Source organism: Pleurodeles waltl, chromosome 3_1, assembly GCF_031143425.1.
Source record: "Pleurodeles waltl isolate 20211129_DDA chromosome 3_1, aPleWal1.hap1.20221129, whole genome shotgun sequence".
Classification (NCBI taxonomy): Eukaryota; Metazoa; Chordata; class Amphibia; order Caudata; family Salamandridae; genus Pleurodeles; species Pleurodeles waltl.
The window spans coordinates 1,832,998,300-1,833,026,187 of record NC_090440.1 but is presented as its reverse complement, the minus strand read 5'-3'; the positions used below and the strand labels follow the sequence as shown (position 1 = coordinate 1,833,026,187).

The 27,888-nt window shown below is 45.8% G+C and overlaps 1 protein-coding gene across 1 annotated transcript in view; it reads left to right on the top strand.

Moving 5' to 3' along the window:
* The first annotated feature begins 1,161 nt into the window (after positions 1-1,161).
* MSTN (myostatin) overlaps positions 1,162-27,888 on the top strand; it is a 78,692-nt gene continuing 51,965 nt past the window's right edge. Inside the window, exon 1 of the mRNA XM_069225901.1 lies at positions 1,162-1,636. Coding sequence (XP_069082002.1) covers positions 1,261-1,636 — 376 coding nt within the window. The 5' untranslated portion in view covers positions 1,162-1,260. The remainder of the gene's footprint in view (positions 1,637-27,888) is intronic.

The window sequence follows — 27,888 nt, the reverse complement described above, 5'->3', positions numbered from 1 at the left end:
CGTGGAAAAAGCCACTTTAGCACTGCCTTAGCATAAAAAAATGACACTATGGCGGCGCTAAAGTGACACTAGAGACTCTTAAATATACCCTTAAATTTCTAAGACTCCAGATGGGTCCATTTGATGTAGGTGAACTCAAGGGTAGAAACATGCACGCCTAGACACCTCTAGTCGCTTCTGCCCCTACACGAAAGAATCTTTGACTCACGTATTGTGCACCTGCCCCCACCTTCGAGCAGGAAAGAAGGATACTACTCAGGAAACTATTCCGGGAACCGAACATTCGATCCTGCCAGGAAGCAATGAAGCATTGCTTTCATGGAAAAGACTGTAGACTCATTGCGAGATTCTCAATGTTGATGGACAAGATTGCCAAGAGAACTGTTCAACAGCCAAAGGCAGGCAGCTGCCCCTTTTCTCGCCGTTGTTCACAAACTTTGATGTAAGACGTTTTAATTCCATTTCCTTTTAATGTCATTGCATCTGTGCACCGTCACTATTTGGCTAAACCTCGTTTTAGTATTTCTTCAGCATTTTAGGACATAATATTTATTCCCTTCTAGTGTATTTTTCTTCTTTTACAATGCATTGTATTGTTTTTTAATTGATTTAATTAAGAGTCAAACAAAAAATACACTTACTTACTAGTGCACCATAATAAACCCTGATAGTACACTGTAGAAAACCACGAAAGATAGTGCACTGTTCAAAGTCTCCACAATGAAATGTGGAAAGGGAGTGCACTCTGGAACGTGCTGGTAGATAGTACAATGAGGAATGAGAGTGCACTGCAAAAAGTCATAGAAAGAAACCTCAGAAAGAGAGCGTGCAGCAGAAAGATACTGCACTGCAGAAAACTAATACAGTGCACTGTAGACAGTACTGATAGACAAAGCACTGTAGAAAGTCCCGCTACTACGCTGTAGATGGTGCATTATAGAACTTTCAGATACGAAGTGACTGAAGAAACGTGGCCCCTGGGGACAGAGTACTGTTGATAGCAGCGGCAGAGCCCTGCCCTGGTGACCTGTGACAGAGAGGACTCCGGGCTCTGACAGATAGATTCATTGATGGCAACGGAGCCAACCCGGGGGGTGGACGGCAAAAGTGTAACTCAAGTTCAGTATAAAAGCTCTCCCGGGCTACACCGCTGCCAGTGGAGCTCGTAGTGCCTCGGATTGCACAGTAAGAAGCAATTGGCGGGGGTTGGGGAATATTATTAAGGCAGGATACCTACCGCAGTGTGCTGGCCATCAGAGCATGAGGCCCATTCAGTTTCTTGCGTGCCTGCTCCTCTCCGCACTTCTCAGCCTGCCGCCGGTGGAGCTCGACGAAGATAACCAGGCTGGCCAGGGCAGTCCGGAGAAAGGCGACCCCTGCACCGCCTGCGCTTGGCGGCTGAACGCCCGTTACTCGCGCCTGGAGGCCATCAAGGCGCAGATTCTGAGCAAACTGCGCATGGAGCAGGCGCCTAACATCAGCGGCGAGGCGCTGCTCCAGATGCTGCCCCGGGCACCCCCGCTCCAGAACCTTATGGACTCGCACGACGTGCAGCAGGACGACGGCAGCGAGGGCACCCTGGAGGATGATGACTATCACGCGACTGCCGAGACCATCATCAGCATGCCGACCGAACGTAAGTGTCTACTCCATGTACCTCACAGAGCCACGGCGTCCAGGAGCCCGTGGAAGCGTGCACCCGAGTGACTTATGGTGTCCCCGAGCCACCTGAGCACGTGGCAGAGTACAGCCTAGTGACCCACGGCGTCCCCGAGCCACCTGACCCCGTGGCCAGGCTACACTCCCAGTGACCCTCGGCGTCCCCGAGCCCGTGGCAGAGCACAGCCCTGTGACCCAAGGCGCCTCGAGCCACCTGAGCCCGTGGCAAGGTGCAGCCCAGTGACCCTCGTCGTTCCCAAGCCACCTGACCCCGTGGCAGGGTACAGCCCAGTGACCCACGGCGTCCCAGAGCCACTCGAGCCCGTGATCGCGTCACGTCAGTGACCCTCGGCGTCCCAAAGACACCTGACTCGTGGCAGCCAGAGACCAGAAGAGCCAGGGCGTCGCCCTGCTAGCTACATATGTGGCTACATATGTGGCAGTGCAGAGCTTCTTGAGCTGTGGCAAGAGTCCCTGGCAGCGCAGAGCACTGCGAGCCACGGAGCCCGCCAGCCATTTCAGTTCGTGGCAGCGCAGAGCACTGAGAGTCACGGCGTACTCGACCCACCCAAGCCTGCGGCAGCGAAGAGCACTGAGATCCGCTGCGTTCCCGACCCACCTGAGCCTGTGGCAGAGTACAGCCCCGTGAGCTACGGCATCCCAAAGCCACCCGATTCCGTGGCAGCCTACAGCCCTGTGAGCCACGGCATCCCCGACCCACCTAATACTGTGGCAGCGCAGAGCACTGAGAGCCACGGCGTCCCCGACCCACCTGGGACTGTGGCAGCGCAGAGCACTGAGAGTCACGGCGTCCCCAATCCACCTGAAAATTATGCAGTGCAGAGCACCGAGAGCCACGGCGTCCCCGACCCACCCGAGCCTGTGGCAGAGTACGGGCCAGTGACCCACGGCGTCTCAAAGTCACCCGAGCCTGTGGCAGCCTACAGCCCAATGGGCCACTGCGTCCCAGATTATTTGATCCTGTGGCATGGCAGAGCCCAGAGAGCAAAGGCGTCACGGACCCACTTGAGGCTCTGGTATCCAAAGAACAGCAGAGCCATGACGTCCCCTTGCCACCTAAACCTGTGGCTGGGCACAGCTCCGTGAGCCGCTGCGTCCTAATACCATCTGAGTCAGTGCTAGCCCAGAGTCCGACAGAGCGATGTATCCTCAACACGCTTGAGAACTGTGCCCAGCAGAGCCACGGCGTCATGGAACCACTTAAACCCATGGAAGCGTAAACTCCAGTGAGTTCCAAAGCCACCTGAACCTATGGCAGCGCAGAGCACTGTGAGCCACGGCGTCATTGACCCACCTGAGCCCGCCTGTCCCACCGTGGCAGCGCACATCCCAGTAAGCCACGATCTCCCCGAGCCGATTGAGCCTCTGTCTGGGTGCTCATAGCCCAGAGAGCAAGGGCGTCTTGGAGGCTTCTGAGGCTCTGGCATCCAGAATCCATCAGAGAGACAGCGTCCCCCGCCACCTAAATCTGTGGCTGCTCAGAGCACCTTGAATCACGGCGTCCCAATGCTATCCGTGAGTGATAGCCCACATACCGACAGATACTTGTATCCCCGAGACACTGGGGATAGGGCAGTGCCACTGCATCACGAAGCCACCTGAACCATAGCAGCATAGAGCCCAGTGAGCCACGGATTTCCCGAGCCACCGGATCCCGTGGCGGCGCAGTGCACCGTAATCCACGGCGTCCCAAAGCTATCCGTGAGTGATAGCCCACATGCCGACAGATACTTGTATCCCCGAGACACTGGGGATAGGGCAGTGCCACTGCGTCACGAAGCCACCTGAACCATAGCAGCATAGAGCCCAGTGAGCCACGGATTTCCCGAGCCACCTGAGCCCGTGGGCGCGCAGAGCAGTGAGCCACGGTGTCACCGAGCTACCGCAGACCGTGGCACGGCACAGCCCTTGCGTCACCGACCCAACAGTAGCCGGAGCTCAGAATAGCCACAGCGGCACGGAGCCACCTGAGCCCCTGACAGCCAAAGCCCAGTGGAGCAATGGCACTGCAGCGCACAGCCCATCGAGCCGCGGCAGAGGTAAGCTGCCTGAGCCGGTAGCCTCCCCAAGTCCAGCAGTCAAGGAGCCACTTCGGCTCGTGGGATGCGACGCGGACCCACTCAGAGGAAAAGCCAAAGTCACTCACGTTCCCAATGTTGCCACAACAGCGTGGCACTGAGGGTCCAGCAGACTCCCAAAGTTGTCTGAGTAGAACAGCTAATAGAACTCCGAGCCCCAGCACAACCCATAGGAGCGGAGCTGTAAAGCTCCGGGATTAGAGCAGCAAAGCTCTCGAAGCCCAGTAGATCCACAAAGCTGCTGGAGCCGCAGAGCGCACAAAAACACAGAGCCCAAAAATGCCCAGAGCAGCATAGCTGCAAAGCCACAGAGGAGCACCGCCCGCAGAATCTAGCAGATTATTCACAGAATGCGCGCAAATATAGGAGCTCATAAAGTCACAGATGCTGACAGAATTCCAGAGACCACCCCCTAAGAGTTACCAGGATCTGAAAAGTACACAAAAGGGTCTATTCTGAGTAAAGCTCTAGTTTCAGTTCATATGTGGTGCAACTCCGTTCATTCAATAGCAAGGAGTAGCGATTTCTAAGGGACCTAGAATCAAATAATCGACAACGCTCCCTTTTAACCTGTCACCCCCACCCCGATTGTAATGTCCCATCCCTTATGCTAGATCTTAATGAAACTAGAGAACTGAAACTCAGCAAGCTGCGTTGATTTCAGGCAAATTTCACGCAGATTAATGGAAAAGCGCCAGCCATTAAACAGAACTGCTTTTCAATGAAAACTGAAACTTAATCATAAATATAGAATGTCTATCACCTACTCTGTTATATATGGCTCACATATATGTATTTATCAATGAAATTCTGTTATATATGCATGTATGTATTAATGAAATTCTATGCACACAGACCTCTGCAACGTTTAATTGGCCACTCAGGACACCATAATCTCTCCCAGGCAAGTGCTGGTTTTCAGGGCTATGGGAACCTGAACCCATCCAGACCTGGAAACATTTGCGTGGCAAAAACTCACAACTTTCATGTAAACTCATCCATCATGTCTAGCTGTAAAGAGAAATGCTACTGATCTCTGTAGCAGACCCTGAACTATCATCATTTTGTAGTGTGCCCGAATGTTAAAATCACATTTTGTGACCTTCTCCTACGTTCTATTAACTTTTTCTCCTCTCCTTGGTTAACGTGCACTAAAACTTAAATGATCTCAAAAGTTTTTCACAAAACCTTTCAACAATACCTTTCCTATGTAAAGTCAGATAAAACCATACTAATAGCACTGAAAAAACACATATTAAGCAACGACATAGTTATAGTAATTGTAATAGGACCAGAAACGAATCACTGCTATTAAAAAACATAAACAATGACGTAATCGATGATGTCATTTTGGATTTCCTCTATGTGTTGTTCATATAGAGAATGAAGACTACTGCAGTACTATCAGTACATACCTTCCTAGCCATTCATTGTGGTAAGAAGGCTGCAGTAACGCATCCCAACATACACATGTCCCTGTGAGATGCACATAGAAATACAACTTTTTCCGTTGCCAACAAATAATGTGGAAACGAGGCATCAGTTGTGTTGTCAGTGTTATTTTTGATGTGACCTTTGCATACAGATAACACCCAATGTTTCAGCTAATGTTACTATCAACACATATCGTCATAGAATTAGTCACAGCTAGAATGTTCCAGTGCCACTCTTGGCACACAGAGGTTTTTGTAATACGTTTACGTGGAAGGAAGGATGTATTTCCACAGATTTGATAAAAAGAAAATATTTGCAACTTCAGTGATGTCACTAACGACATCAGAGGTGATATGATATGTGATGCTCTTTGTGGTATATTGTCATAAGAATTGCATCGGAAGAGATACAATTACAATAGCTCACCATAACAGCTTTTAAATTGTGACCATATCTTTCATTATATTGACGTTTTTAAAGGGCATTCATACCGCTGTTTACAAAATCGTTAAATTGCTGACCACATTGCTTAATTATCAGATCTCTTCATATGGGGTTTTCATAGAATTGTATAATGGCCCACCTAAACAAGTATCTGGAGTGTTTTTGTACTCCTGTGCTCAGTACACATGGGCACACTCTGATTGTGGCCTTTGACCCCACCATGCGTTCACTCAGTCTGTGTCACCCAACATAAACATTGTGAATAGCAACTTTGGCCCCAGCTGATGGATCTGCACGACGTTTCCTATAAATAAGCATACCTAAGTTGGAGTTCAGAAAGTTTTGGTCAGCAGGGGTTCTGGGGGTTGCTAAAAGTTAAATTTCTCAATCAAAGACCAATATGGATATTTCCACATTGCTGCCTCAAGAAACGCCTAACCGAATTACAGCAAACCTCGCTTCAGATTACAGCTTGATCTAATTTAAAAACTTTTTTTTTGAGTAAATCAATTCAGTAGAGTCTGAAAACAAATAAAAAGTAAATATTGTAACATTTAGGGATGTTCTGGTCCCGACTGCAGACGGCACACGATCTTGGTTGGACACACCCTGAATATGTGCATCTGACACAAACAAGGACTGTGTGCTTTAGATAGCATAAAATATGGTCTGTTCAGCACACGAGCTAACTCTCTGACTTATCATTTGTGCTGAACAGAGTGCCGCCGCAAAGGAACAGCGGTTGAAACAGACGCTCCGTATTTCATTACAGGTGGCTCCAGCCTCCTTTGGAGGGCTCAACAATCCTCACATGTTGGTGCATGAACATCATGTGGAAGGAGTTACTGGGGGAGGCCGAGGCTAACCATGCCTCTTCCCAAACGGTGGCTTGAGGAATAGGCTAACTGTGCTTCACTTTCTAGGGGGTGGGTTTAGTGTGTCCCTTGAGAACCTTCCAAATAAGGCACCCACATCTGCGATGTGAAGCAAGAACAGAAACAACTACATTCCTTTATTTGCAATGAGCTATGAGCTACTTCTCCATGTAAATGGAAGGCTTCCCCCCTCATATTGGGCAGGTGCGAAATGTGGGCCCATGCAATAGGCGTTACAGAAGGGGGCCTGCAATCATCTGCGGCCATTCCATGACAACGCCCTGTAACCTGGCATCTGGATTGTTAAATTAATGAACTATCAAACAGAAATTTTGATTAAAAACACAAATCTGATTGACTGAGATACTTGTTTCCCCTTATCTTGTGGTTTGTGAATTGCTCTGGTGGTTCATCAACTTAAGGAATGGGTTACAGAATGGCTCTAGATACCATTAAAAATTGACAAACTGGCTCAAGCTCTAAAGAAAATTAGCTAAGTTTATATGGGAGTAAGACGAAAACATGTAACCACAGGGGGGTGATGACACAGCTCAGAAAGATGGAAAATGCCCTATGGATAAAGTTTGTGAACTGGTTGCCCAGTTAATTGACAAATATACCACTTTTGTTGCTCTTTAGAGTGAAAAATAAATGACCTTGACTCTAACAGTTATTACCAAGTCCGTGAAGTGGCTCTACTGCCTGACGAACCATGTTCTAAACAAGCACTGGCAAAGCCTATCAGTCTCACCAAGGAAGAGCTATATGCTTTGCCAATATACTTTAACTGTGGTTGGTGATAAACATGTACAAAAGTTAGTGGGGTAAATGAGAGTGGCATGAAGTGGACTGTCATAAAGTGGAGTACAGTGCAGTGTTATGGAGTGAAGTGGCATAGAGTGGCGTAGAGCTGGGTGTCGTGGAGTGGATGTGCACGGAGTGTCATGGAGGGAGAAGAGTGAAAGGGTATAGAGTGGAGCAGAGTTGAGTGGCATTGAGTGGAGTAGAGTATTGTAGCGTGGAGTGGCACAGAGGGTGTTGTGTAGAGTGTTGTAGAGTTGAGTGGTGTAGCGCAGGGTAGAGTGTCATAGAGTGGAGTGTCACAGAGTGGAGTAGTGTTAGAGAGTGGAGTAGAGTGTTGTAGTGTCAAGAGACATAGAGTACAGTAGAGTGTCAGAGTGGGGTGGAGTAGTCTGTCATAAAATAGAGTAGAGTAAAGTGGCATGGAAAGTTGTAGAGGGATATGAGTAGAGCATCATAGAGTGGAGTAGTGTTGTAGAGTGGCAAAGAGTGTAGTAGAGTGTTATAGGGTGGGGAAGCGTTTATTGGAGTAGAGTGACAGAGTGCAGTATCGTAGAGTGTAGTGTCATAGAGTGGAGTAGGGTGACCTGGAGTGAAATGGCGTGAAGTGCAATGGTGCAGAGATTATTGGCATAGAGTGCAGTGGAGTACAGTGTATTTGTTTTGAGTAAAGTGGTGTAGAGTGCAGTGACAGAGTAGAGTGGTGTTGAGTGCAGTGGCATGGAGTAGAGTGGGGCAGAGTATATTGCAGTGGCACAGAGTTCAGTGGCATAGAGTAACTTGTTTCAGAGTACAGTGAAGTAGCATAGAGTGAGTGATTCAGGGTATAGTAGAGTTGTGCAGGGCAGAAAGCAGACATGTAGAGTAAAATGGTGTAGAGTGCAGCGGCACAGAGTAAAGTAGTGTAGAGTGGAGTGCAATTGTGCAGAGTAGATTACAATGGAACAGAGTGATGCAGAATGTAGTGGCATAAAGTAGAGTGGCATAGAGTGCAGTGGCATAAAGTGGTGCAGAGAGCAGTGGTGTAGAGTCAGTGGTGCTGAGTAGAATAGAGCAACGCAGAGTGCAATGATGTAGAGTGCAATAGTGTAGAGTGGCATAGTGTGTAGTGGCGCAGAGTGCAGTGGTGCAGAGTATAGTGGCATTGAGTTTGATGGCAGATACTGCAGTGTTATAGAGTGCAGTGGTGTAACACAGAGTGGCATAGAGTAGAGTGGCGCATAGAGTGGTGCAGAGAGCAATGGTGTAGAGTACAGTGGTGTAGCATGCAGTGGTATGGAGTGCAGTGGTATAGAGTGTTGCAGGGTAGAGTATAGCAGTAAAGAGTGCAGCTGTGCAGAGTAGTGCATTGGCATAGATTGCAGTGGTTTACAGTAGAGTGGTGCAGTGTAATGGGCAGTGGTGTAGAGTTCAGTGGCAGAGAGTGCAGCATGGCAGCGTAGACTGTTGTAGAATGCAGGGGTGTATAGTAGAGCGACATAGAGTGCATTGGAATGGAGTGCAGTGGTGTAAAGTGGTGCACAGTAGAGTGGTATTGAGAGCAGTGGCATAGAGTTCAGTGGTGCAGAGTAGACCAGAGTGGCTTAGAGTGCAGTGACTTAGAGTACAATGGTGAGACTGCAGTGGTGTAAAGTGTTGCAGAGTAGAGTATAATGGCGTAGAGTCAGGTGGTGCAGAGTAAATTGGCGTAGACTGCATTGTTTTTGAATAAGGTGGTATAGAGTGCATTGGTGCTGAGTGTAGTGAGGCAGAGTGGAGTGGAACAGAGTGGAGTGGAACAGAGTGGAGTGGCACTGAGTGCAGTGACATAGACTAGATTGTTTCTGAGTGGAGTGGTGCACGGTAGAGTAGAGTGGTGTAGAGCGCATAGTAGATTAAAGTGGTGTAGATTGGATTAGCATAGAGTGCACTGGTGTAGAGTGGAGTAGGACAGAGCTGAGTGTTGTGTTGAAGAGTGGAGTGGCACAGAGTGAGTGGTGTAGAGGGCAGAGACAAAGATTGCAGTAGTGCATGGTAGATTAGTGTGGTATAGAGTGCATTGGCATAGAGTAGAGAAGTGTAGAGAGGCATAGAGTGAAGTGGCGTAGAGTTGAGTCGTGTAGAGTAGAGTGCGGGGATGTAGTGTGGAATGGAGTGGAGTTGCATAGTGTGGAATGGTGCAGAGTAGAGTGGAGTGGCATAGAGTGGACTATGCCTGGTGTTGTAGCACACTACCATTACAGACTACACATATTCAATTGAAATGACCATTACATTTAGAACAGACATACAGTTTTACTGATAAAGGTATTCAGCATACAAACAATAATCTGTGGAAATGTCATCACCTAGTTTATTGATTTGATTGTATCAAAATATTTGTTTCCATCACACTTCAGAATTTCCAACAAATGTGCTTCCTTTGTGCTTTTTAATTCTGACATATTCTGCATATCTGCACAGTTATTTATAGACATTTATATTCTATGTGCTAGAAAAAAATAACATTTTATAGTTTTCCTCTAGCACTTCCCCATTAGCCAGCATGATTGTCACATAACCCCTCTCCCTTTAAAGTCAGAGAAAGAAAAGTAAACACCAGGCTACCTGACATTTGACTAGTGTCTTTGAATGTACAGCAAATGTGACCAGTTAAGAACACAATTTAAAGGCCTGTTTACAGAAATACAGTACTGGTGGAAGAATACAGTAATAAAGGGTTGGTCAAGGGAAGGGACAAATTCAAGATGGGCAGCCTAAAACAAATAGAGCTAGCAAACAGAAAGAAAGCTAATGTGAGTTACAAACCACTCAGTCAATGGTAAGAAATGGGCGGAATGCATTCCCACTGAAGCTTTCTAAATGTCCCCAAGATGCCCTTAGCAAACTAGACTGCTATGCTGTCTGGTAGGCTTTGACCTAAAAAGTTTGTTCGAGGTACTTGGGGTAAAATGAGCGCCCACCAGCCACTTTGTAATTTTAATTTGTGGCTTTTTTGTCGTTTAGAAAAGACCAAGCTTGTACCTAAGTCACGAACCACAATGCTCAATTTATTAAGAAATGCTCAGGCTAGATGGGGGTAACACAATACACTTCAACGCTGGGGAGGAGCACACACTAAAGAGGTGGAAATTCATTTTAAATGAAAAAAAACTTGTGGTTCTGGAAGCAGTTTGTGAACATTTACCCAGCCTGAGTTCTAACTATAGCGAATATTGATGCTGAAATCAAAACATCTTTTACTCTTCTGGTGACAAAAGGACTTACAGCCAAAATATTTAAGAGGAAAAAAAACTATTCCTTCCTAATACCGAATTGCAGAGGTATGGATGATTGTTTTTGGACCGTGAATGCAGTTGCAAAACCATTGCAGTCACCACTGATTTCAAATTGGTGCTAACCCATTCTCAAAGAGGAAGGGGTCCCAAAGGGACTCCTTCCCCTTTGTGAATCCATGTGAAAACATTTTTTTAAGAGCAGGCAGTGGTCCCATGGACCACTGCCTGCTCTTAAAAAATGAAAAGAAAACTTTTCATTTTTCTTTTTTTAAACACATCCCATTGTCCTTTAAGGAAAACGGGATGCATTAAAAAAAAAGATTGTTTTTTTAAAAAGCAATCACAGACATGGGGAACTGCTGAGCCCAGCAGGCCACCATCCCTGTGATTGTAGCCATTCGCAATGGATTGATAATTGTGACCTACCTCATGAATATTAATGAGGTAGGTCCATTTGCAAGCCCTTGCGAATTGCTAGATTAAACTCCTGGAGTTTCATACATTCCAATAGCGATTACTTAATTGTGATTCACAAAAAAATTGCAATTTGGTAATCGCTATTGGAAAACTTGATACATCTGGACCCTGGTTCGGTAGCACAAGGGCTTGTGTAGCCAGGCGAGGTCCCCAGAGGATGTTGCGCACTGGTAAAGCCCAAATGTACCTGGTTCAGTGGAATTGGGGCTGGCAAAGGACCTTAACCCACATTAAAATACGCACAGCGAAATATCATGTGCTGGTGGTTTTGTGGCATTTCACCACAGGTCAGGCCAGGCCATGTAACCAGAGCGTGCTGCCTAATGCCATGTATATCTTGTTCAATGGTATAGGGAGTGGTTTGCATAAGGATTGATGGAGACCATCGTCAGATTATGCTATGTATAGGTGAAAACCATGGACAGCTTGTACAGAGGTACAGGGCGTGATCACAGACCTGGCACTGCACCGAGAGTCCACTGTGTGCCTGAAAAAATGAATGAAAAGATGAGTATATATCCAAGCCCTACAGCAACATAGTGGTTATGCACAGTGGAGTTTGTTGCATGGGGTAGGCTGCATAGGAGGTTATGTGCAGTGCTGATTACAGGTCATGTGGCCAAAAACATTTCCTATGGCATGGGAATTGGTACGCGCAGGCAATGCAACTAAGCTTTTTTGTGTACCATACAGCACAGGTTTTCCACACTGTGGTTTGCCATACAAGCTATGCACAGGCTAGGCCTTGTATCCAACCTAAACGGTGCATGGTGAAAGGTTGAACATAGTGACATTTGGCCACTCAGTAGGTTGGGCATAGGACCTCATACAGTGACAGTTCGGTGCAGGCCTTGGCAGCACATCATGTCTTCTGGCCATTCCCCAATTTGCACAGCCATGCACAACATAGTTAGTTACACAGATGAAGGCTGTGTTCATAAAGGATTGGCCAGAAAGTGGATTTGGCACAACAATTTTATAATGGAGGCATATAAAGAGATCAGGGTTTATTTTAGTGTATTATCAACAACAACTTCACTGAAATAACTTTGCTTGGGGTAAAGTATAGTTACTTTCATTCATTATTTATTCATAAGACATTAACATATGCAGAAAATAAATTTCACAACATAGCTGAAAAAAGCAAATAAAGTGAAGAAAAATTAATTTATGGTTATGAAACAAAACCTAACATTTGTAATAAGCCAGTTATGGTTAGTTATGCAAAACATAACTCAAGCTTATGCCATGCACCACTCAAGACCTCCAACATTACATCACTGATGACATCTAACATGACATCAATGGTAATCTCACTCATGACATCTCAAATCTCAAATTGCATTTCAAATGCAGTGCTTATGACCCCCTCAATATTTATACCACTACGTAACAGTACCTAAAAGCAATTAAATCCATAATAATTAAATAACACTCACTAAAAGCAGTAAATATTACAACGTTCATAGTTGTATCTTTTATAGTGTTAAACATAATGTAATAAGTAATCTCATCTGTAAAATTGTTCACAACGTTTGTAATTACATCTGTCACTTCAGAGGTGAGGTCAGGTTAAAATGCAGTTATGGTTATGAAATCCAACCTGCCAAATATCCCCAGTATGACTAGCTGTGCTAACCATAGCTCGCAAACCTGCTATACAAACCATTACTGCACACTTGCTGTAACAGATGACTTCACAAATGACATAGAGGATCTGGTTAATTACATGTTCTATTACCTTACCTTTAATATTATGAATGACTTGAACTACAAATGCTTTCAGCCTCAGATGCCCCAATAATGTTTTTTACAATATTTGATTGAAGGAGACGAATCCTCAGTGTGCTGACTCCAGCAGAATTATCTAGCTATTAACCAATTTTTGAAAGACAGACAGTCCGTTATAGCAGTCCTTTATGGCATGGCAGGCTGTATCGGGTCATTTCAGATTCACACTGCTATTTTTTACGGTAGTGTCAGCCTTCTGCAGCAGGCACACTAACTTAGAAAACTACATGGCACCTGCAAATAAAATAAATAAATAATTTAAAACAAAGATCTCTAGAACCTGGAATGGCAATAGGCTTAAGCAATGTCAGTCAAATATAAATAATACCTGGCTTGTGATGACTCTGCTGCAGCCAAAAGGCTAATAAAGCATTATGCCATTTTGGAATCTGAAGATTTCCTGATTGGACATTGCTTCTGAATAGCTCATAGGTTTAGGCACTGATAAACACTTATGTATCAGGAATAGGAACAGTCTTGAACGTTGCTGACTCAAGAACAACCTGACTCAATGTCTGGTATAGTGGTACAATTGTTTCACAAAGTGAATTCTTGTTTGACATATCACAAAAAAGGTAAGAAGGGAGTCAGCTAATGGCCATTTATTTCTTGGCATCTCAGCTGTGACTGCGAACTAGTGTTGGTACTAACTTTCACATCAACTCCTCAAACAAAAACCCTGTGGCATCCCTCAGGGGTCCATCATATCCTGCCTATTATTAAAAAAATTACCAAACCCCCTTATCAAACCTGGTGAAATCATTCAACCTCACCTGTTACAACTATCCAGATGACACACAAATCTTTTAAAAAAGGGATGGCCTGCAAGACTTCTACAATTTAAAACTCGATGGTTGACTTTAGGGCATAAACACTTGGCTGATGAATTACCATCTAAAGCTCAATTCCGCAAGACAGAGATTATGACCTGCGAACAAAGGCAAAAATACCAGCCGACAACCACATGTCCTAAGGAAAATGAGGCCTCGCCAATAATATCAAGAGAAGTCAGAAACCCAGCGATAGCTCCTCTGCAGTGGCGGAGGAGCGTGGCAGCTGAAAAATAAAACAATATTTTATTATTGTTTTATTTTTCAGCTGCTGGCTGAGCCACTGTGTGCATGGAAGGGTGGGGTGAGGCCATGGGAGGGGGAGGAGGAGTGGAGTAGTGGTGTGCACTTAAGTGTGCAAGTCAGTTTGGCCGGCCCTTCTAGGCTGGCCAAACAGACATGCACAATTCGGTTTGTTTCTCCAACCCAGCTGTATCGTACACCCGGGTTGGAGAAATAGCACAGACTCCCTGTGCCTGAGTCAGCAGTAAACCAGACCACTCAACCAATCCCCATGCTGCTCTCATGCTTGGTAATAGCATGAGAGCAGTGTGGGGATTGCACAGGGATTCTTTGATGCTTTCCCATGGACTGCTGGGAGCGGGAAGCAGAGGCGCATGAGGCAGCCGGATGCACCAGGTAAGTGTTTTATAATTTTGTTAATGATTGAAACCCGTCACGTGGCCCCCGTGTGCCCCCGTATGCTCCTCTCCGGACTCCCCCGCCCTTCCTCCACCCACCCCACCACTTTCAATTTGTGTCGGCTGCTACTGCAGAAATCTAGCGATAACCGTGAATTCAGACCTACACTTGATACCAGATCTAAAAAAAATCACATATAGGGCCTTCTAAGAAATGAAAACACTAAGTTGCATCTCCCCATACCTTGGATACCAACATAAATTGAAAGCCATCCTCACACTCATAGTTTCCAAGCTTGACTGTATCAACAGCCTCTAACTTGGTGCAACAGCATTCATCAAACAAATACAACTGATCCAAAATGCAGCTGCAAAACTTATTCTCTGCCGTTCTCCCAAGAGAGCACACAACTCCAGTTTTGCAATCCCTCAGCTGGCAACCTATAGCTAGAAGAACAATGTTCCAGGCACTTTGCATTGTCCAGAGACTTTCTTAAGGAAAAATACTGCTATAACATACAAGTTAAATTCAACCAATACAAACAAAGCAGTCCACTTCACTCCAGGCTTGCACCACTTATCATCATACCATCTTGTTAGATCTGGTATCCATGGTGTGGTTTCCCCTACCTTTTTGCCTCTTTTTCCTGTATTTTTGACTGTGTGCTGGACTTCGTTTTTGCTGGTTTTGGTACTCTGGGCACTTTACCACTACTGACCAGTGCTAAGGCGCATTGGCTTTTCCATGACTGGCATATTTGGTTTACTAGTAAGTCCCTAGTAAAGTGCGCTAGAGGTGCCCAGGGCCTGTATATCAAATGCTACTAGTGGGCCTGCAGCACTGATTGTGCCACCCACATGATTAGCCCTGTAAATATGTCTCAGTACTGCCATTGCAGTGTCTGTGGGTGCAGTTTTGCAATGTGAATTCAACCTTTCAAGTCTACCCACCTGCCAGGCCCAAACCTTCCCTTTTACTACATATCAGTCGCCCTAAGTTAGGCCCTAGGTAGACCCTGGGGTGGTGTGTAGTGTACTTAAAAGGTAGGACATGTACTGGTGTGTTTCACATGTCCTGATAGTGAAATACTGCCAAATTCGTTTTTCACTATTGAAAGTCCTATCTCTCCCACAGGTTAACATTGGGACTGCCGTTAAATATCTTTTAAGTGCAGTTTCCCATTGGGAACAGACAGAGATTTGGAGTTTGGGGTCTTTGAACTCACAATTTAAAAATACATATTTTGGTAAAGTTGATTTTTAGATTGTCAGTTTGAAAATGTCACTTTTATTAAGTGGGAATTTCTTGCCTAACCATTCTGTGCCTCTGCCTGCCTGTGGAATCCATGTCTGGGTCAAACTGATAATTTTGCTGTTTGTGAATTCCCACTAGACAGTGACACAAAGGGAGCTGTGGAGTGTCCTGCATATCCTAATGAGTCTCCCGGGCTAAAGTGGGGAGTGAGGAGCTGACACCTGCATCTGAAAGGGCTGTGCCTGTCCTCACACAGTGCAGTCTCCGACCCCCTTGTGTGTGTCTGGGGCCAGGCCTGGGCAAGGCAGGATCTTGTCAACAACAGTTTGACAACTTCAAAAGCAGAAATGGGTATAAGTAGTGGACCCAAAGCTCCAGAATTTTAGAACACTTCTGGATCAAGAGGAACCCCTGCCAAGGAGAAGAGATGAGGAGCTAGAGGAGGAATACTGACTCTTTGCTGTATGTGCTTTGCTGGGTTGGCCTGCAGTTGCTGCTTGCCTTAGAGAGGACAAAGACGGGTCTTTGCTGTGTATCCTGCTTGTGAAGTTTCTCCAAGGGTTTGGACTGAGCTTGCCTATTGTTAAGAAGTCTCAGGGACAGCACAGACTTCACCTATCAGCCTCTGTGTTAATTTACTGTGGACCCTAACTGGCCAGGTGGCGCCTATTCCAATTACTGGGTCCTTGGGGTTGGAAGCTGGTTGAAAACCAAGAAAAAACAACTGCACCTGCCCTGGATGATGCCGAAGCTGATGGCGCTGCTTGACCCCGCGACTCATGCAACTGAAGCCCTGGTCCCGGTGGAGTGCAACAAAAACCCCGACTGACATTGCAGGCCTGACACTGCTGCAGCCCTACTGATGTCCTGTAACATCATGAGTCCTGAGTGCCATGTCACCGACGTCCGTGACACCCGACTCCACGGGGGCGCCTGCAGCCCTGTGGCGTGACCCTGACCCTGTGAGCTTCATATTGCCGCCGCCTCATATCCCATGCGCCGCAGCAAGGACCTGATGCTTCGCACCAATGCCTTTGCTCCACAGCACCAGGACTGATGCCTCTCCAGAATCAGCGATGCCTCGCTTCTTCGACTCCACTGGCTTGTTTCATCACTTTCAAAATTCAAAACATTTGTGTTTCTAAGCGCTATATTGAAGTTTAACCTTTGAAAATGTATAACTTTGCTTGTGTATGTTGGATTTTTGTTGTTTTGGTCTTGTGTTACTCAGATAAATATTGGCTATTTTTCTAAACAGGTGTTGAGTTATTTTGTGGGGTTTTCACTGTGTTACTATGTGTGTTGGTACAAATACTTCACACATTGCCTCTGAGATAGGCCTGACTGCTTGTGCCAAGCTATCAAGGGGGTGAGCAGGGGGTATCTGAGCTGTATATCTCCCTTATCCTGACTAGAGTGAGGGTCCCTGCTTGTACAGAGTGGAAACTGCCAGCCAGCCAAAAGACACAATTTCTAGCACATCTTATCATAAGAAACCCATAGAGGCACTGCTTTCTCAATAGAAGCCATAATGCTCTGGAACTTACTACCAGCTAGCATTTGAAGAGTTGCCAGTAGGTACTTATAGTTAGGACCATGTTTCCATAGAAAAAGCATTTTTTGACTTGCCTATATCTTTAGCACCATTTGGCCCAGTGAGTCTTGCAGGCACACAGGAAGTTTCGGGGTGATCTGTTAAGCATGGACCGAGAAAATGGTGGGGGGGGTAAAAAAAAGTTGCATTTCCCATGTTAATTCCCATAGGACGTGCCAACACATCTACATCCTGAACCACTGAACAGAATTGCATTAAATTTGGCAGAAAAATTGCTGCCTGTACGCAGATTGTGTTTCTTGTTATTTGATGTAAAACCGATCAGTAATTTAGGAGATATTTAAGGGCAAATAAATTTATATATCTCTGGCTGCGAATAATTCATGGAATTTTGCAAATACAAGTGAGAAAAAGAAGCGCTGCAATTGGCTGACCGCAACCTGACTAGAAAGTTCACAGTACACGGTCCCCACGGGTGAAAATTCAAATTGAAAATGGCATAAGGGGTAATGGTGAAGGTACCCTGACCCCAGGGGTGTGATACGGGTGTTACTAGCTGCTGCTGATGTACACATAACTAAACACTAACAAGCGAAAATTAAAAATGGAACAGCCGTTATGTGCATATACAGCGCATTGCGCTCACATCTAAAAGTGAAAAAACTATTAGCAAAAAGTTAAAACAATAAATTTAGGATTTAGGTGGATGTTTGTACATATGAGGGGGGATCTGTTTGTTGCATAGTCACTATGATACACTAGCTGATAATCTGGATATTTGAATAAGATATGCCACTTGGCATGAAATCAGTGAAGTCATGTTTAATTATGTTAATGCCGGTGCAGTCACAGTGTGTCAACCGCAGTTCTCATGTCTTATTGCTTGTTGTCACGAGCTACTCAGCTGTTACACAAGCTGATTTTGAATCTTGGTTACAAGAAAGATTTATATTTATTGTTTTTCTTTTTAAAAAGAATTTTTTGATTTTGGATGTGACCACATTGTGCTGTATATGTCCATAACGGTTGTTCCATTTTTTATTTTCTCTTGTTAATCAGTGTTTATTTTACGTGTACATCAGCAACAGCAAGTAAAACCCGAGATCGTAACTGGCTTTTTAGCTGTCTGTTCACCAAGTCTATGATGACATTGTTTTTTTGGTTTAAAAGGTGTGTGGACACTTTTCACTTTGTCATGTGGCTTTGAGAAAGACGACTATGTTGAAATGCATCAGCCATAATTATAGATTGCTGCGGTTTAAACATCTTGGAGTGCTGGCTTTCCTTGTCTTGGAGATGGCACAGGACTTTATTGCATATAAGAGTGAGTCCTGCGGCCGCTGGCCAGCACCAACACCGTTAGGTGGACGGACAAGGTTGGGTGTCACGCAGGACAAGACAAGTGCATATATATATATATATATATATATAGGTATATATATATATATATATATATATACACACGACCGAGAAGATCGAAGATCAGTAAACTGAAACTGTCACAGTTCCCGGCGGTTCTGTCAGGACTCTGGGCGGAGGACCCTTTGAGATAACAGAATATCTCCCTATGGATGTAGTGTACCGAAGCAGAAGAGCAGCTAAAGGCATACACCGGGAATGAACAGCTATAGTAAAGCACAGAAACAGGATAGTGAAGGCAGAGCAACGTTAGTGTGAACGAATAGAAAACGGATCGGTAATGGACAACCACACTGGAGTTACCACTAAGGTTATACACAGGTAAGGCTCAGAATTTCCCACAGCAACAGGAAACGTCAATGCCTCTGTGCAGATTACTCTTACAGATAGTCACCCCACGAGCCCCATAGAAAGGAGGCAACAGAAGTTATTCTGTCTCTGGACCCCTAGGGCACAAACAAGGATTGTACTTACATACACGAGACAAGCCCTTGTGAATCCAGCTGGAGACACATTGGCAATTCCTGGAAAACAGCAATGGCACACTGTCACAGATAGGCACTTAAGACTACATACAACACTAGACAAAGGATGGGGCAGGAATTGCCTCCTGGAAACCAGGAGCCAACCCCAGTACAAAGGAAAACACTTATACACAGCTGAGGACTGATAGTACACTTACCATACACAAGAACCTAAAAGGAAATTACAGAGAAAGAGCTAGAAATGAGCCTAAGAACTGAAGCTCAAAATATACACAGGGATACTAGGAAACTGTAACAAGCAAGATACTAACTATATGAGAAATAGAGGCTGCAGGAATCACAGAGAAAGAGGTCAGAAACTAGGAGGCAAGTCTGAGACACAGAAGGGAGATTTACAGGCGCTAAGAAAGGCGTGAAGGAACAAGTAAAGGGGAAATAATACCAGGAACAGAAGGAACAAACAAGGAAGCAAAGCAGGAACAGGACTGGCAAATGGGGAACAGGCTCAGGCTGAAGCAAAGCAGGAACAAGACTGGAAAACAGGGAACAGGCTCTAGTTGAAGCAAGCAGGAACAGGTCTGAGATACAGGGAGCAGGCTCTGGCTAGGGCAAGCAGGAAGGGGGCTGAGATATGGGGAGCAGGCTCTGGCTAGAGCAAGCAGAAACAGGAACTGGGAAACAGGGAGCAGGCTCTGGCTGAAGCAAGCAAGAACAGGGCTGAGATACGGGAGCAGGCTCTGGCTGGAGCAAGCAGAAACAGGGCTCAGAAACAGTGAGCAGGCTCTGGCTGATGCAAGCACGAACAGGACTGGAACACAAGTTAACAAGAGGTCCGGTACACGAAGGAAACAAACTCCAATGCACGACAGGGAGCTTCAGGAAATGGCAGCTTATAAGCAGTTCGAGGCAGCAAGCCCAGGGCAGAGTCAGATGGCTGGGCTGCACAAGAGTGGTCACAGGTGTGTGCAGTTCCAGTATCTCACACGTCCTGGAGGAGAGAATCCAGTAGAAAGGAACAGCAGGACTACTCCCATAGGAAACAATGGGCAGCAGATTCCAGGTCTTACAAACTACTGGTCAATGCATTATGGGGCATGAAGTCCATGGAAGCAAATGTAGGTCTTCAATAGCATACCACATCGAAAAGGGAAGCAAACAAGAGTCAGAAAGGGACTCTGGATGAGTGTTAATGGTGATTCCCAGGCTGCAGATAGTCCATTTACAGTGCCCCCAGAGATGGGACGATAGAGTTGTCAATCAATCAATCACGAATTTGGAAAGCGCACTACTCACCCGTGAGGGTCTCAAGGCCCTGAGGATGGGGGAGGGAGAGGAGCGGGAGGTGCTGCTACTGCTTGAACAGCCAGGTCTTGAGTAGTTTTCTGAAGGTAAGGAGGTCTTTGTTCTAGTGCAGGTGGGTGGGAGGAGTGTTCCACGTTTTGGCGGCGAGGTGCAAGAATGATCTACTGCTGGTTGTAGTGCTGCAGATGCGTGGGACGGTTGCGAGGGCGAGGTCGGGGGAGCGGAGATGCCAGGTCGGGGTGTAGAAGGAGAGCCATCTCTTGAGGTATTCTGGTCCGGTATTGTGCAGTGCTTTGTGAGCATGGGTGAAGAGTTTGAAGTTGATTCTCTTGTTGACTGGGAGCCAGTGCAGGTTTCCAGGTGGTCTGTGATGTGGCAGTGGTGGGGGATGTCCAGGATGAGGAGTGCGGAGGCATTCTGGATGCGTTGGGGCCTCTTCTGGAGTTTGGTTGTGGTTCATGCGTAGAGGGCATTGCTGTAGTCCAGTTTGCTGCTTGCGAGGGCTTGGGTGACTGTTCTTCTGGTTTCTGTGGGTATCCATTTGTAGATCTTTCGGAGCATGCAGAGGGTGTTGAAGCAGGAGGAGGAGATGGCGTTGACTTGCTGGGTCATAGATAATGAGGAGTCCAAGATGAATCCTAGGTTGCGTGCGTGGTCAGTGGGAGTCGGAGCAGCTCCGAGAGGGGCTGGCCACCAGGAGTCAACCCATGTGGAGGGGGTAGAGGCGAAGATGAGGACTTCCATCTTGTCGGAATTGAGTTTGAGGCAGCTGCTTATCATCCATTCAGCGATGGCCTTCATTCCTTCGTGGAGGTTGGTCTTGGTGGAGTCCTTGGTGAGGGAGAGGATCAGCTGGGTGTCGCCGGCATATGAGATGATGTTGAGGTTGTGGGATCAGGTGATGTTAGCAAGCGGGACCATGTAGACGCTGAAGAGGGTCAGGCTGAGGGACAAACTCTGGGGTACGCTGCAGATGATTTCTGTGGCCTCCGAGCAGAATGGGGGGAGGCGGACTCTCTGGGTTCTGCTAGTGAGATAGGAGGTGGCCCAGTCCAGCACTGCTGAGGCGTGAGCATAGGGTGTGGTGGCAGACGCTGTCCAACGCGGTCGAGAGGTCTAGGAGGATGAGGGCCACGGTTTTGCCATTGTCCAGTATGGTTCTGATGTCGTTGTGGCGGCAATGAGGGCGGTTTCGGTACTGTGGTTGCTGCAGAATCTCCATTGGGAAGGGTCCAGGGTGCAGTTCTCATCGAGGAAGTGGGTTAGTTGTCTATTGACAGCTTTCTCGATGACTTTTGCCGGTAAGGGGAGCAGGGAGATAGGCCAGAAGTTCTTGAGGTCCTTTGGGTCCGCATTGGGTTTTTTGAGGAGGGCGTTGATCTCGGCGTGTTTCCAGCTTTCTGGAAAGGTGGCAGACTCGAAGGAGCTGCTGATGCTCTTCCGTAGTTGGGGTGCGATGGCAGAGCTTGCTTTGTTGAGGGTGTGGTGAGGGCTTGAGTCAGATCGAGAGCTGGAGTGGATGGTGTTCATGATTTAGATGGTGTCGTTGTCGTTGACGGGGGTCCAGGAGAGCAGGAGGTTGGTCGGAGGTGAATCTGTGGTGTTGGTGGTTGCCGGGGGGGTGTGGGTGCCGAAGCTGTCGTGGATGTCTGCAATCTTGCATTGGAAGTAGGAGGCTAGGGAGTCACAGAGGTCTTGGGATGGCGGGATGTCGTTGGAGCTAGGGGTTGGAGAGTTCCTTCACGACATTGAAGAGCTCCTTGTGGCTGTGTGCGTTGTTGTAGATTCGGTCTTTGAAGGCGGTTCTCTTGGCAGTTCGGATGAGTTGGTGGTGTCTGCGAATGGCGTTTTTGAAGGCTGTGTGGTTATACAGAGTCTGATCTTGGTGCCACTTTCTTTCGAGTTTTCAGCAGGTTTGCTTAGATTCGTGGAGGTCGGTGGTAAACCAGAAGGCCTTTCTGTCTGTTGGAGGGATTCTTGATTGGGACTAAAGTATTGGCACAGGTGTCGACCCATTGCCTGAAGTTGCGGGCAGCTGCATCAGTGTCGGTGGTGTCAATGGGTGGGTTCCGGGAGAGGGTCGCGATAAGTTGGTCTTCATGACCTTGTCCCAACTGCGGTGAGGGATCCATTGTGGGTGGTGGTGTGTTGTGGGTTTCTTGAAGGAGAAGTGGATGCAGTGGTGATCTGTCCAGTGGAGTTCGGTAGTGTGACTGGAAGAGACGTGATTGCTGGCGGAGAAAATAGGGTTGAGGATGTGTCCTGCGGAGTGGGTCAGTGTTGTGATGAGCTGTTTGAGGCCGAGGTTGGAGAGGTTGTTGAGCAGGGTGGCGGTGTTGTTGCGTTGGTGTTCTTGAGTTGGAAATTTAAGTCCCCGAGGAGTATGTAGTCAGTGGATGCAAGAGCCTGCGTGCTGATGACTTTGGTGATGGAGACGCTGAACTGCTGTCGGGGGCCTGGGGACCTGCAGATGAGGGTCCCTCGGAGGGTGGTGTTTGGGTCAGTGTAGATCTGAAAGTGCAGGTGTTTGGTGGTGCTGAGGTTGTCTTCGGTGCTGGTCGTGAGCCTTAGGGTGTTCTTGTGGATGATGGCGATGCCTCCTCCTGGTTTGTTGGAGCGGTCCCTGCTGGTGATCTTGTAGCCATCCGGGATGGCTATGGCAATGTCAGGTGCTGAGGAGGGGTTCATCCAGGTCTCGATCAGGAAAGCGACGTCTGGGGAGGCTGAGTCGAGTAGATTCCATAGCTCTAGTGCATGCTTGTGGACAGAGCAGGTGTTGAGTCATAACACAAACAGATGTAGAAATAGGATGTTGTTCTTACGCAGACCTCTTTCTCTTTAATTTTAGCCCTTTAAAAAATACATTGTTTCAAATTGCTAAAATCCCACACTCCCCCACACATTTTAACCCTTTAGTTTCATGCCAGTATTAACATCTAATGCTCATTTAGTTCAGTCCCCTCTTTGGGAAAAGTTTTAAAATCAGCAGCTCCTATTCCAACAAGATGCCATTCAGGAGTGCCTCACTTTTGTCTTGAATACAAAACATTAGCACTTTAGTTGTTCATTAGAACTCTGTGTTGATGCTGCAGTTGATTACTAGGGCATTAACTGACTGACCTCTCTTGGTGTTGGAAGTACATGTTTAACACTGCATGTCAGAATGTTTTATTGGCATGAATGCAGGGACATCTTAAGGATTTTGGGGGCCCTAAGCCAAACATATGTGGAGCGCCCTGGGCCAAATGTATTTTAGGGGCCCCTGTTCAGAAAGCTTTGAATTTATGATCCACTTTTAGCTCTTTCATGCCCTCTTTGGGAAGGACACTAACAGTGCACATGCACACACACCCACATTTTAAGTATAGTTAAATCTAATATTCAGGGACAGTGGTGCTTGTTTCAGTATTGTAACACAGCAGCAGCTCACTACCATTAGAAACCTTTTTATGGATGTTGCATGAAAAATAAACAAAACATTTCTCTGTAAAATGCAAGTAATAGATGCTCACACATCAGCCACATTAAAAATAAATTAAAGCAAAATATTATTTAAAACAATCTGAGAGTTATTTAACGTCATCATGACAAGACTGTGCAAAACAGAGCTGGCTCTTTCAGGGGGCCACATCCCACTTTGCTCATGCCTTAAAACGTCTCTGCATGAATGATAAAGATTTTTGAGAACTCATATAAAATGTGATTTTATTTTAGATTTTACGAGTACTACAATAATTTCTATGAAAAAAATAATCCCTCATTTTTTCATTTATTGCAGTCTCCTCTCTTGACAATGTGTTCAGTTTTACAGCTTTAATTCCATCAGGACGTTGTTCAAGTGCACCATACTTTTGTCACAAATTCAGAATGTCAGTGTTCCAATTGCTCATCAGACCTTTGTGTTAAACATGCAGTTAATCACTAGGGTGTTGTCTGGCAAGCTGATGCTGGTGTTCAAAAGTGTTTTTCTAAAATGGATGACAAAGATATTTAAGACCTCACAGAACATGTGTCCTCATATTAGCTTTCTAGAGCACTGTCCATAATGTCAATGACAAAAAAGAACCCTCCTTACAATGTCCATTCATAAAGGAAAAGCTCTGTTTTACAACTTTGATTCCATCAAGATGACTTTAGGTGTGCCACAGGTTTGCTATAAATAAAGAATGATAGTACTCTAGTTGTTCATTAGAAAACCTGGGAGACCTTGATAGACTGTTGTTGCTTGTGTTGTATGTTTCAGTCTGCATGTCATAATGTTTTACAGACAATGATTAGAAAGATATGTGAGAACTCACAAAAAATGTGCCATCAGTATAGCTTTCTAGAGCACTAACTATAATTTTCAGTTCTTTAAGGATATGAAAGCAAGGATTATGCTTCTCTTTCTTTACTAACTTTAAACAGCAGCCAATAGTAAATATAGTGGCTGCTGCTTTCACAGCATTCATTAGGACACCTGACAAGCTTACCCCTAGAGGGCCATCCTTGATGCTAACATCTACCCCTCCCCCCTCCAGTGTTTGAAAATAAACGAGATTGTCCAATATAACACTTTAATTTTCTTCCTAATAAATGTCTAGTTAAACCTGCTCTATGGTGTCAATGTACTACTAACGAAAAGCATATTTTAGAGTACGTTTTTAATTTCTTTACAATGTTCTATACTTTTAATTTATAATAATCCACATTGTTGCATAAAACTAATTTTAAATATTAGCGCAGTATCTGCAACAAAACACACATTTCTCAGTATATTGACCTACATATCTTCAGCCTCAGGCAAACGAGGGATACTAATATGACGAAACTCAAAGACTCAACATCTTTTTAAAAAGTACTAAATATCGATTAATAAACCATGTAATAGAAAAATGCATAACAAGTATCACATGTAATATGCTCCTATATTGTTATCTCAGGTTTCATGTGATATTTTCACATTTGTAGATCGCGTGGTCTTTGGCCTCATGGTTTATAAATGTCACCAGGATAGATAGATAGATAGATAGATAGATAGATAGATAGATAGATAGATAGATAGATAGATAGATAGATAGATAGATAGGGAAAACGCAAGCAGTGTAAGATACAGAAGTCATGCCCCCTACAGAATGTAAGGGCTTATGGTGAGAGGGTAAACAGAGCAATCGTCAAAGCTGAGGCAGGCAAATAAGTTGCATGTGAAAGCTAAATATATGTGTGCTAATTCTCAACACCACTAACCCTGCCAGTGGCAGCACAGTCAGTAAGGATGCAGTACATCTAAAAATAGCTAGCAAGTTATGCTGTCAGAGGATGGTGTTCGGCCAAGACGACTGCATGCCCAGGTACAATCAGCAACACACAGGTCTTTAAACAGGGCTGAGGGATGGCTGAGTCATGGAGGGACAGATTGTATGCAGCTAGTAGACCTTTGTGTTGGGCCTGGTCTCTCCTTAACAGAAGCTGTACTGGATAGTCCCTTGAATATAGGATTTATTTTCAAGAATTCAGAATCCAATGTGCAAATGATAGGGGTGCAGGCGATGGCCCACAGTGCCGCTGAACAGTTAAATATTGGATGTGTAACTATCATGTAGTGTAAGGTCCTAGCAATAACAACTTTGCTAAATTCTATCAGCGGAAGAATGTAGATTAGCGAATTTCAGGATTGCACAATTACTTGGCCTCCTCACCTCCAAAAAGATTTAATGCCATGCTTCTCTAGACTACATATTCAGCATTCTCATAGCCATGGGGGCATGCTACTGAACTTGAGTGCACACAGTATGGGTACGTACTACAAGGGTTTAGAATTGATTTAGTCTGTGTGGTATGCACACTCACTTGTAACTATGCCACGGTTAGGGCAAGATTTAGTATCCAAACTGGAAAAGCCTGCAACCTGCTTGAACGCAGTGCACCTCTGACTAAATAAATGAGGCAAACCCCAAACAGGTTTAACAACTACCACAGGTATAATCTTACATGTAGATGTAAGTAGAAGCCATTCCAGTGGATCCCACGAGGAGCAAGATGGTCACACAAGCTCAGCACAGGTCTTTCTGCCAACCCTCACCCTGACAAGTTCAGACCAGAGAAACGATAGGCTCATCAACACATTGCGAACAAAGACTACTGGTGCACTCAAGAGACCACTCATAACTGCGTGGAGGCCATGCTGACCCGATCAGTCTGATGAGGACGATGCCATGTGCCAAATGTTTAAATAAGAAGGGCTCAGTGTGTGATTGTCTCCATCTATAGAACTCCAATGCGCAGTTCTGATTGTGAGTCAGTGGTGACTTGTATATGTTTACTTTTCCTTTCCTGAAATGTTTCTGTCTCATTTGCCTAGGATGTTCTATCAGTTTCCACCCTGTTCTACGTATTGCTGCCTAGTGGTCCCATGACGTCTGTGATACTTTTAGCCCGTCTATGCCACATAATCCAAGGGTTGAGGGAGCTGTCAGGACCCCATCGAGGGTATGCTCGGTGACAGAGCGAATTGCACTGTCATCCAGCTGTGAAGATTTCTGTCCCACACCATGGAAAGAGAGAGAGTGGTTGGGTGTCATCCCAGTGCACAAGGGCCACACTATCAAGACAGCGCTCTCTGAGCCTGGGGGAGGCTGTATCTACCCTACATGAAGACTGCTGCACCTGATGTAGCAGGGGATCCTCCCGCTGATGAGGACCCTGCTGGATAGGCCCATATGCCCCGGAGCCCTAGAATAACTAACGCACACACACAGATCAGGTGCGGGCAGAAGCCCACGTGCGGGCCACGCCCCTTTATTATGCCATACGATGTAGAAAGTACGCATCTGCGTGAGGGCTCACTTAGGAGGGACCCGGTGGCTCAGTACAACTGATGTGAGAATAGGGTCTCCGAGCAGGAGATGTTCTGAGGACGAACTGAGAATAGGGTGACCACCTGGCACTGAGGCAAATTCTGGACAGGACTGTAAAAAATTCAGGACAAAGGGTCAAAATTCAGGACAAAAATTCAGGACAAAGGGTCAAAATTCAGGACAAAAATTCAAGAACAAACGTCAATTTTACAGACACACGCAAGAGAGGCCATGCCTCACTATGTTGTCAGTGCATTTATTTACTCTTTTTTAACATAGCACTATTTATTCACTGTGGACCTTTTGTGATTGCCTCCTGGTGTGCTACATTCAGGTGTCACATTACGTCCTTGTTCAGTAGTAAATTAATGCCCTTCACGGCAAGGCCATCACCCCTACCCAAATCTACCCGATCTTTCCTGAAGAGAAAGTAACAGAAATTTTTTTATTATGTTTCTGAACATTTCAAAACCCCTGGCAAACAGTTTGGGAAACATTAAGGTAATTAACCTTATGCTAGTTTAAACAAATTGAACAAAAACATCTGGCTTACCCCAACCGCCCATGGACTTTCAACCAATTTCTTTTTAAAGAGGCAGGGCAGATGGTGTGGATGACAGTCTCACACCTAATGACAGGATGTGATGTACCCATAACTTGTCTGTAGTCTCACTGCACTAGAGTGTATGTTTGGGACTCTACATTTATCTCAGAAATGGGAGCCCGGA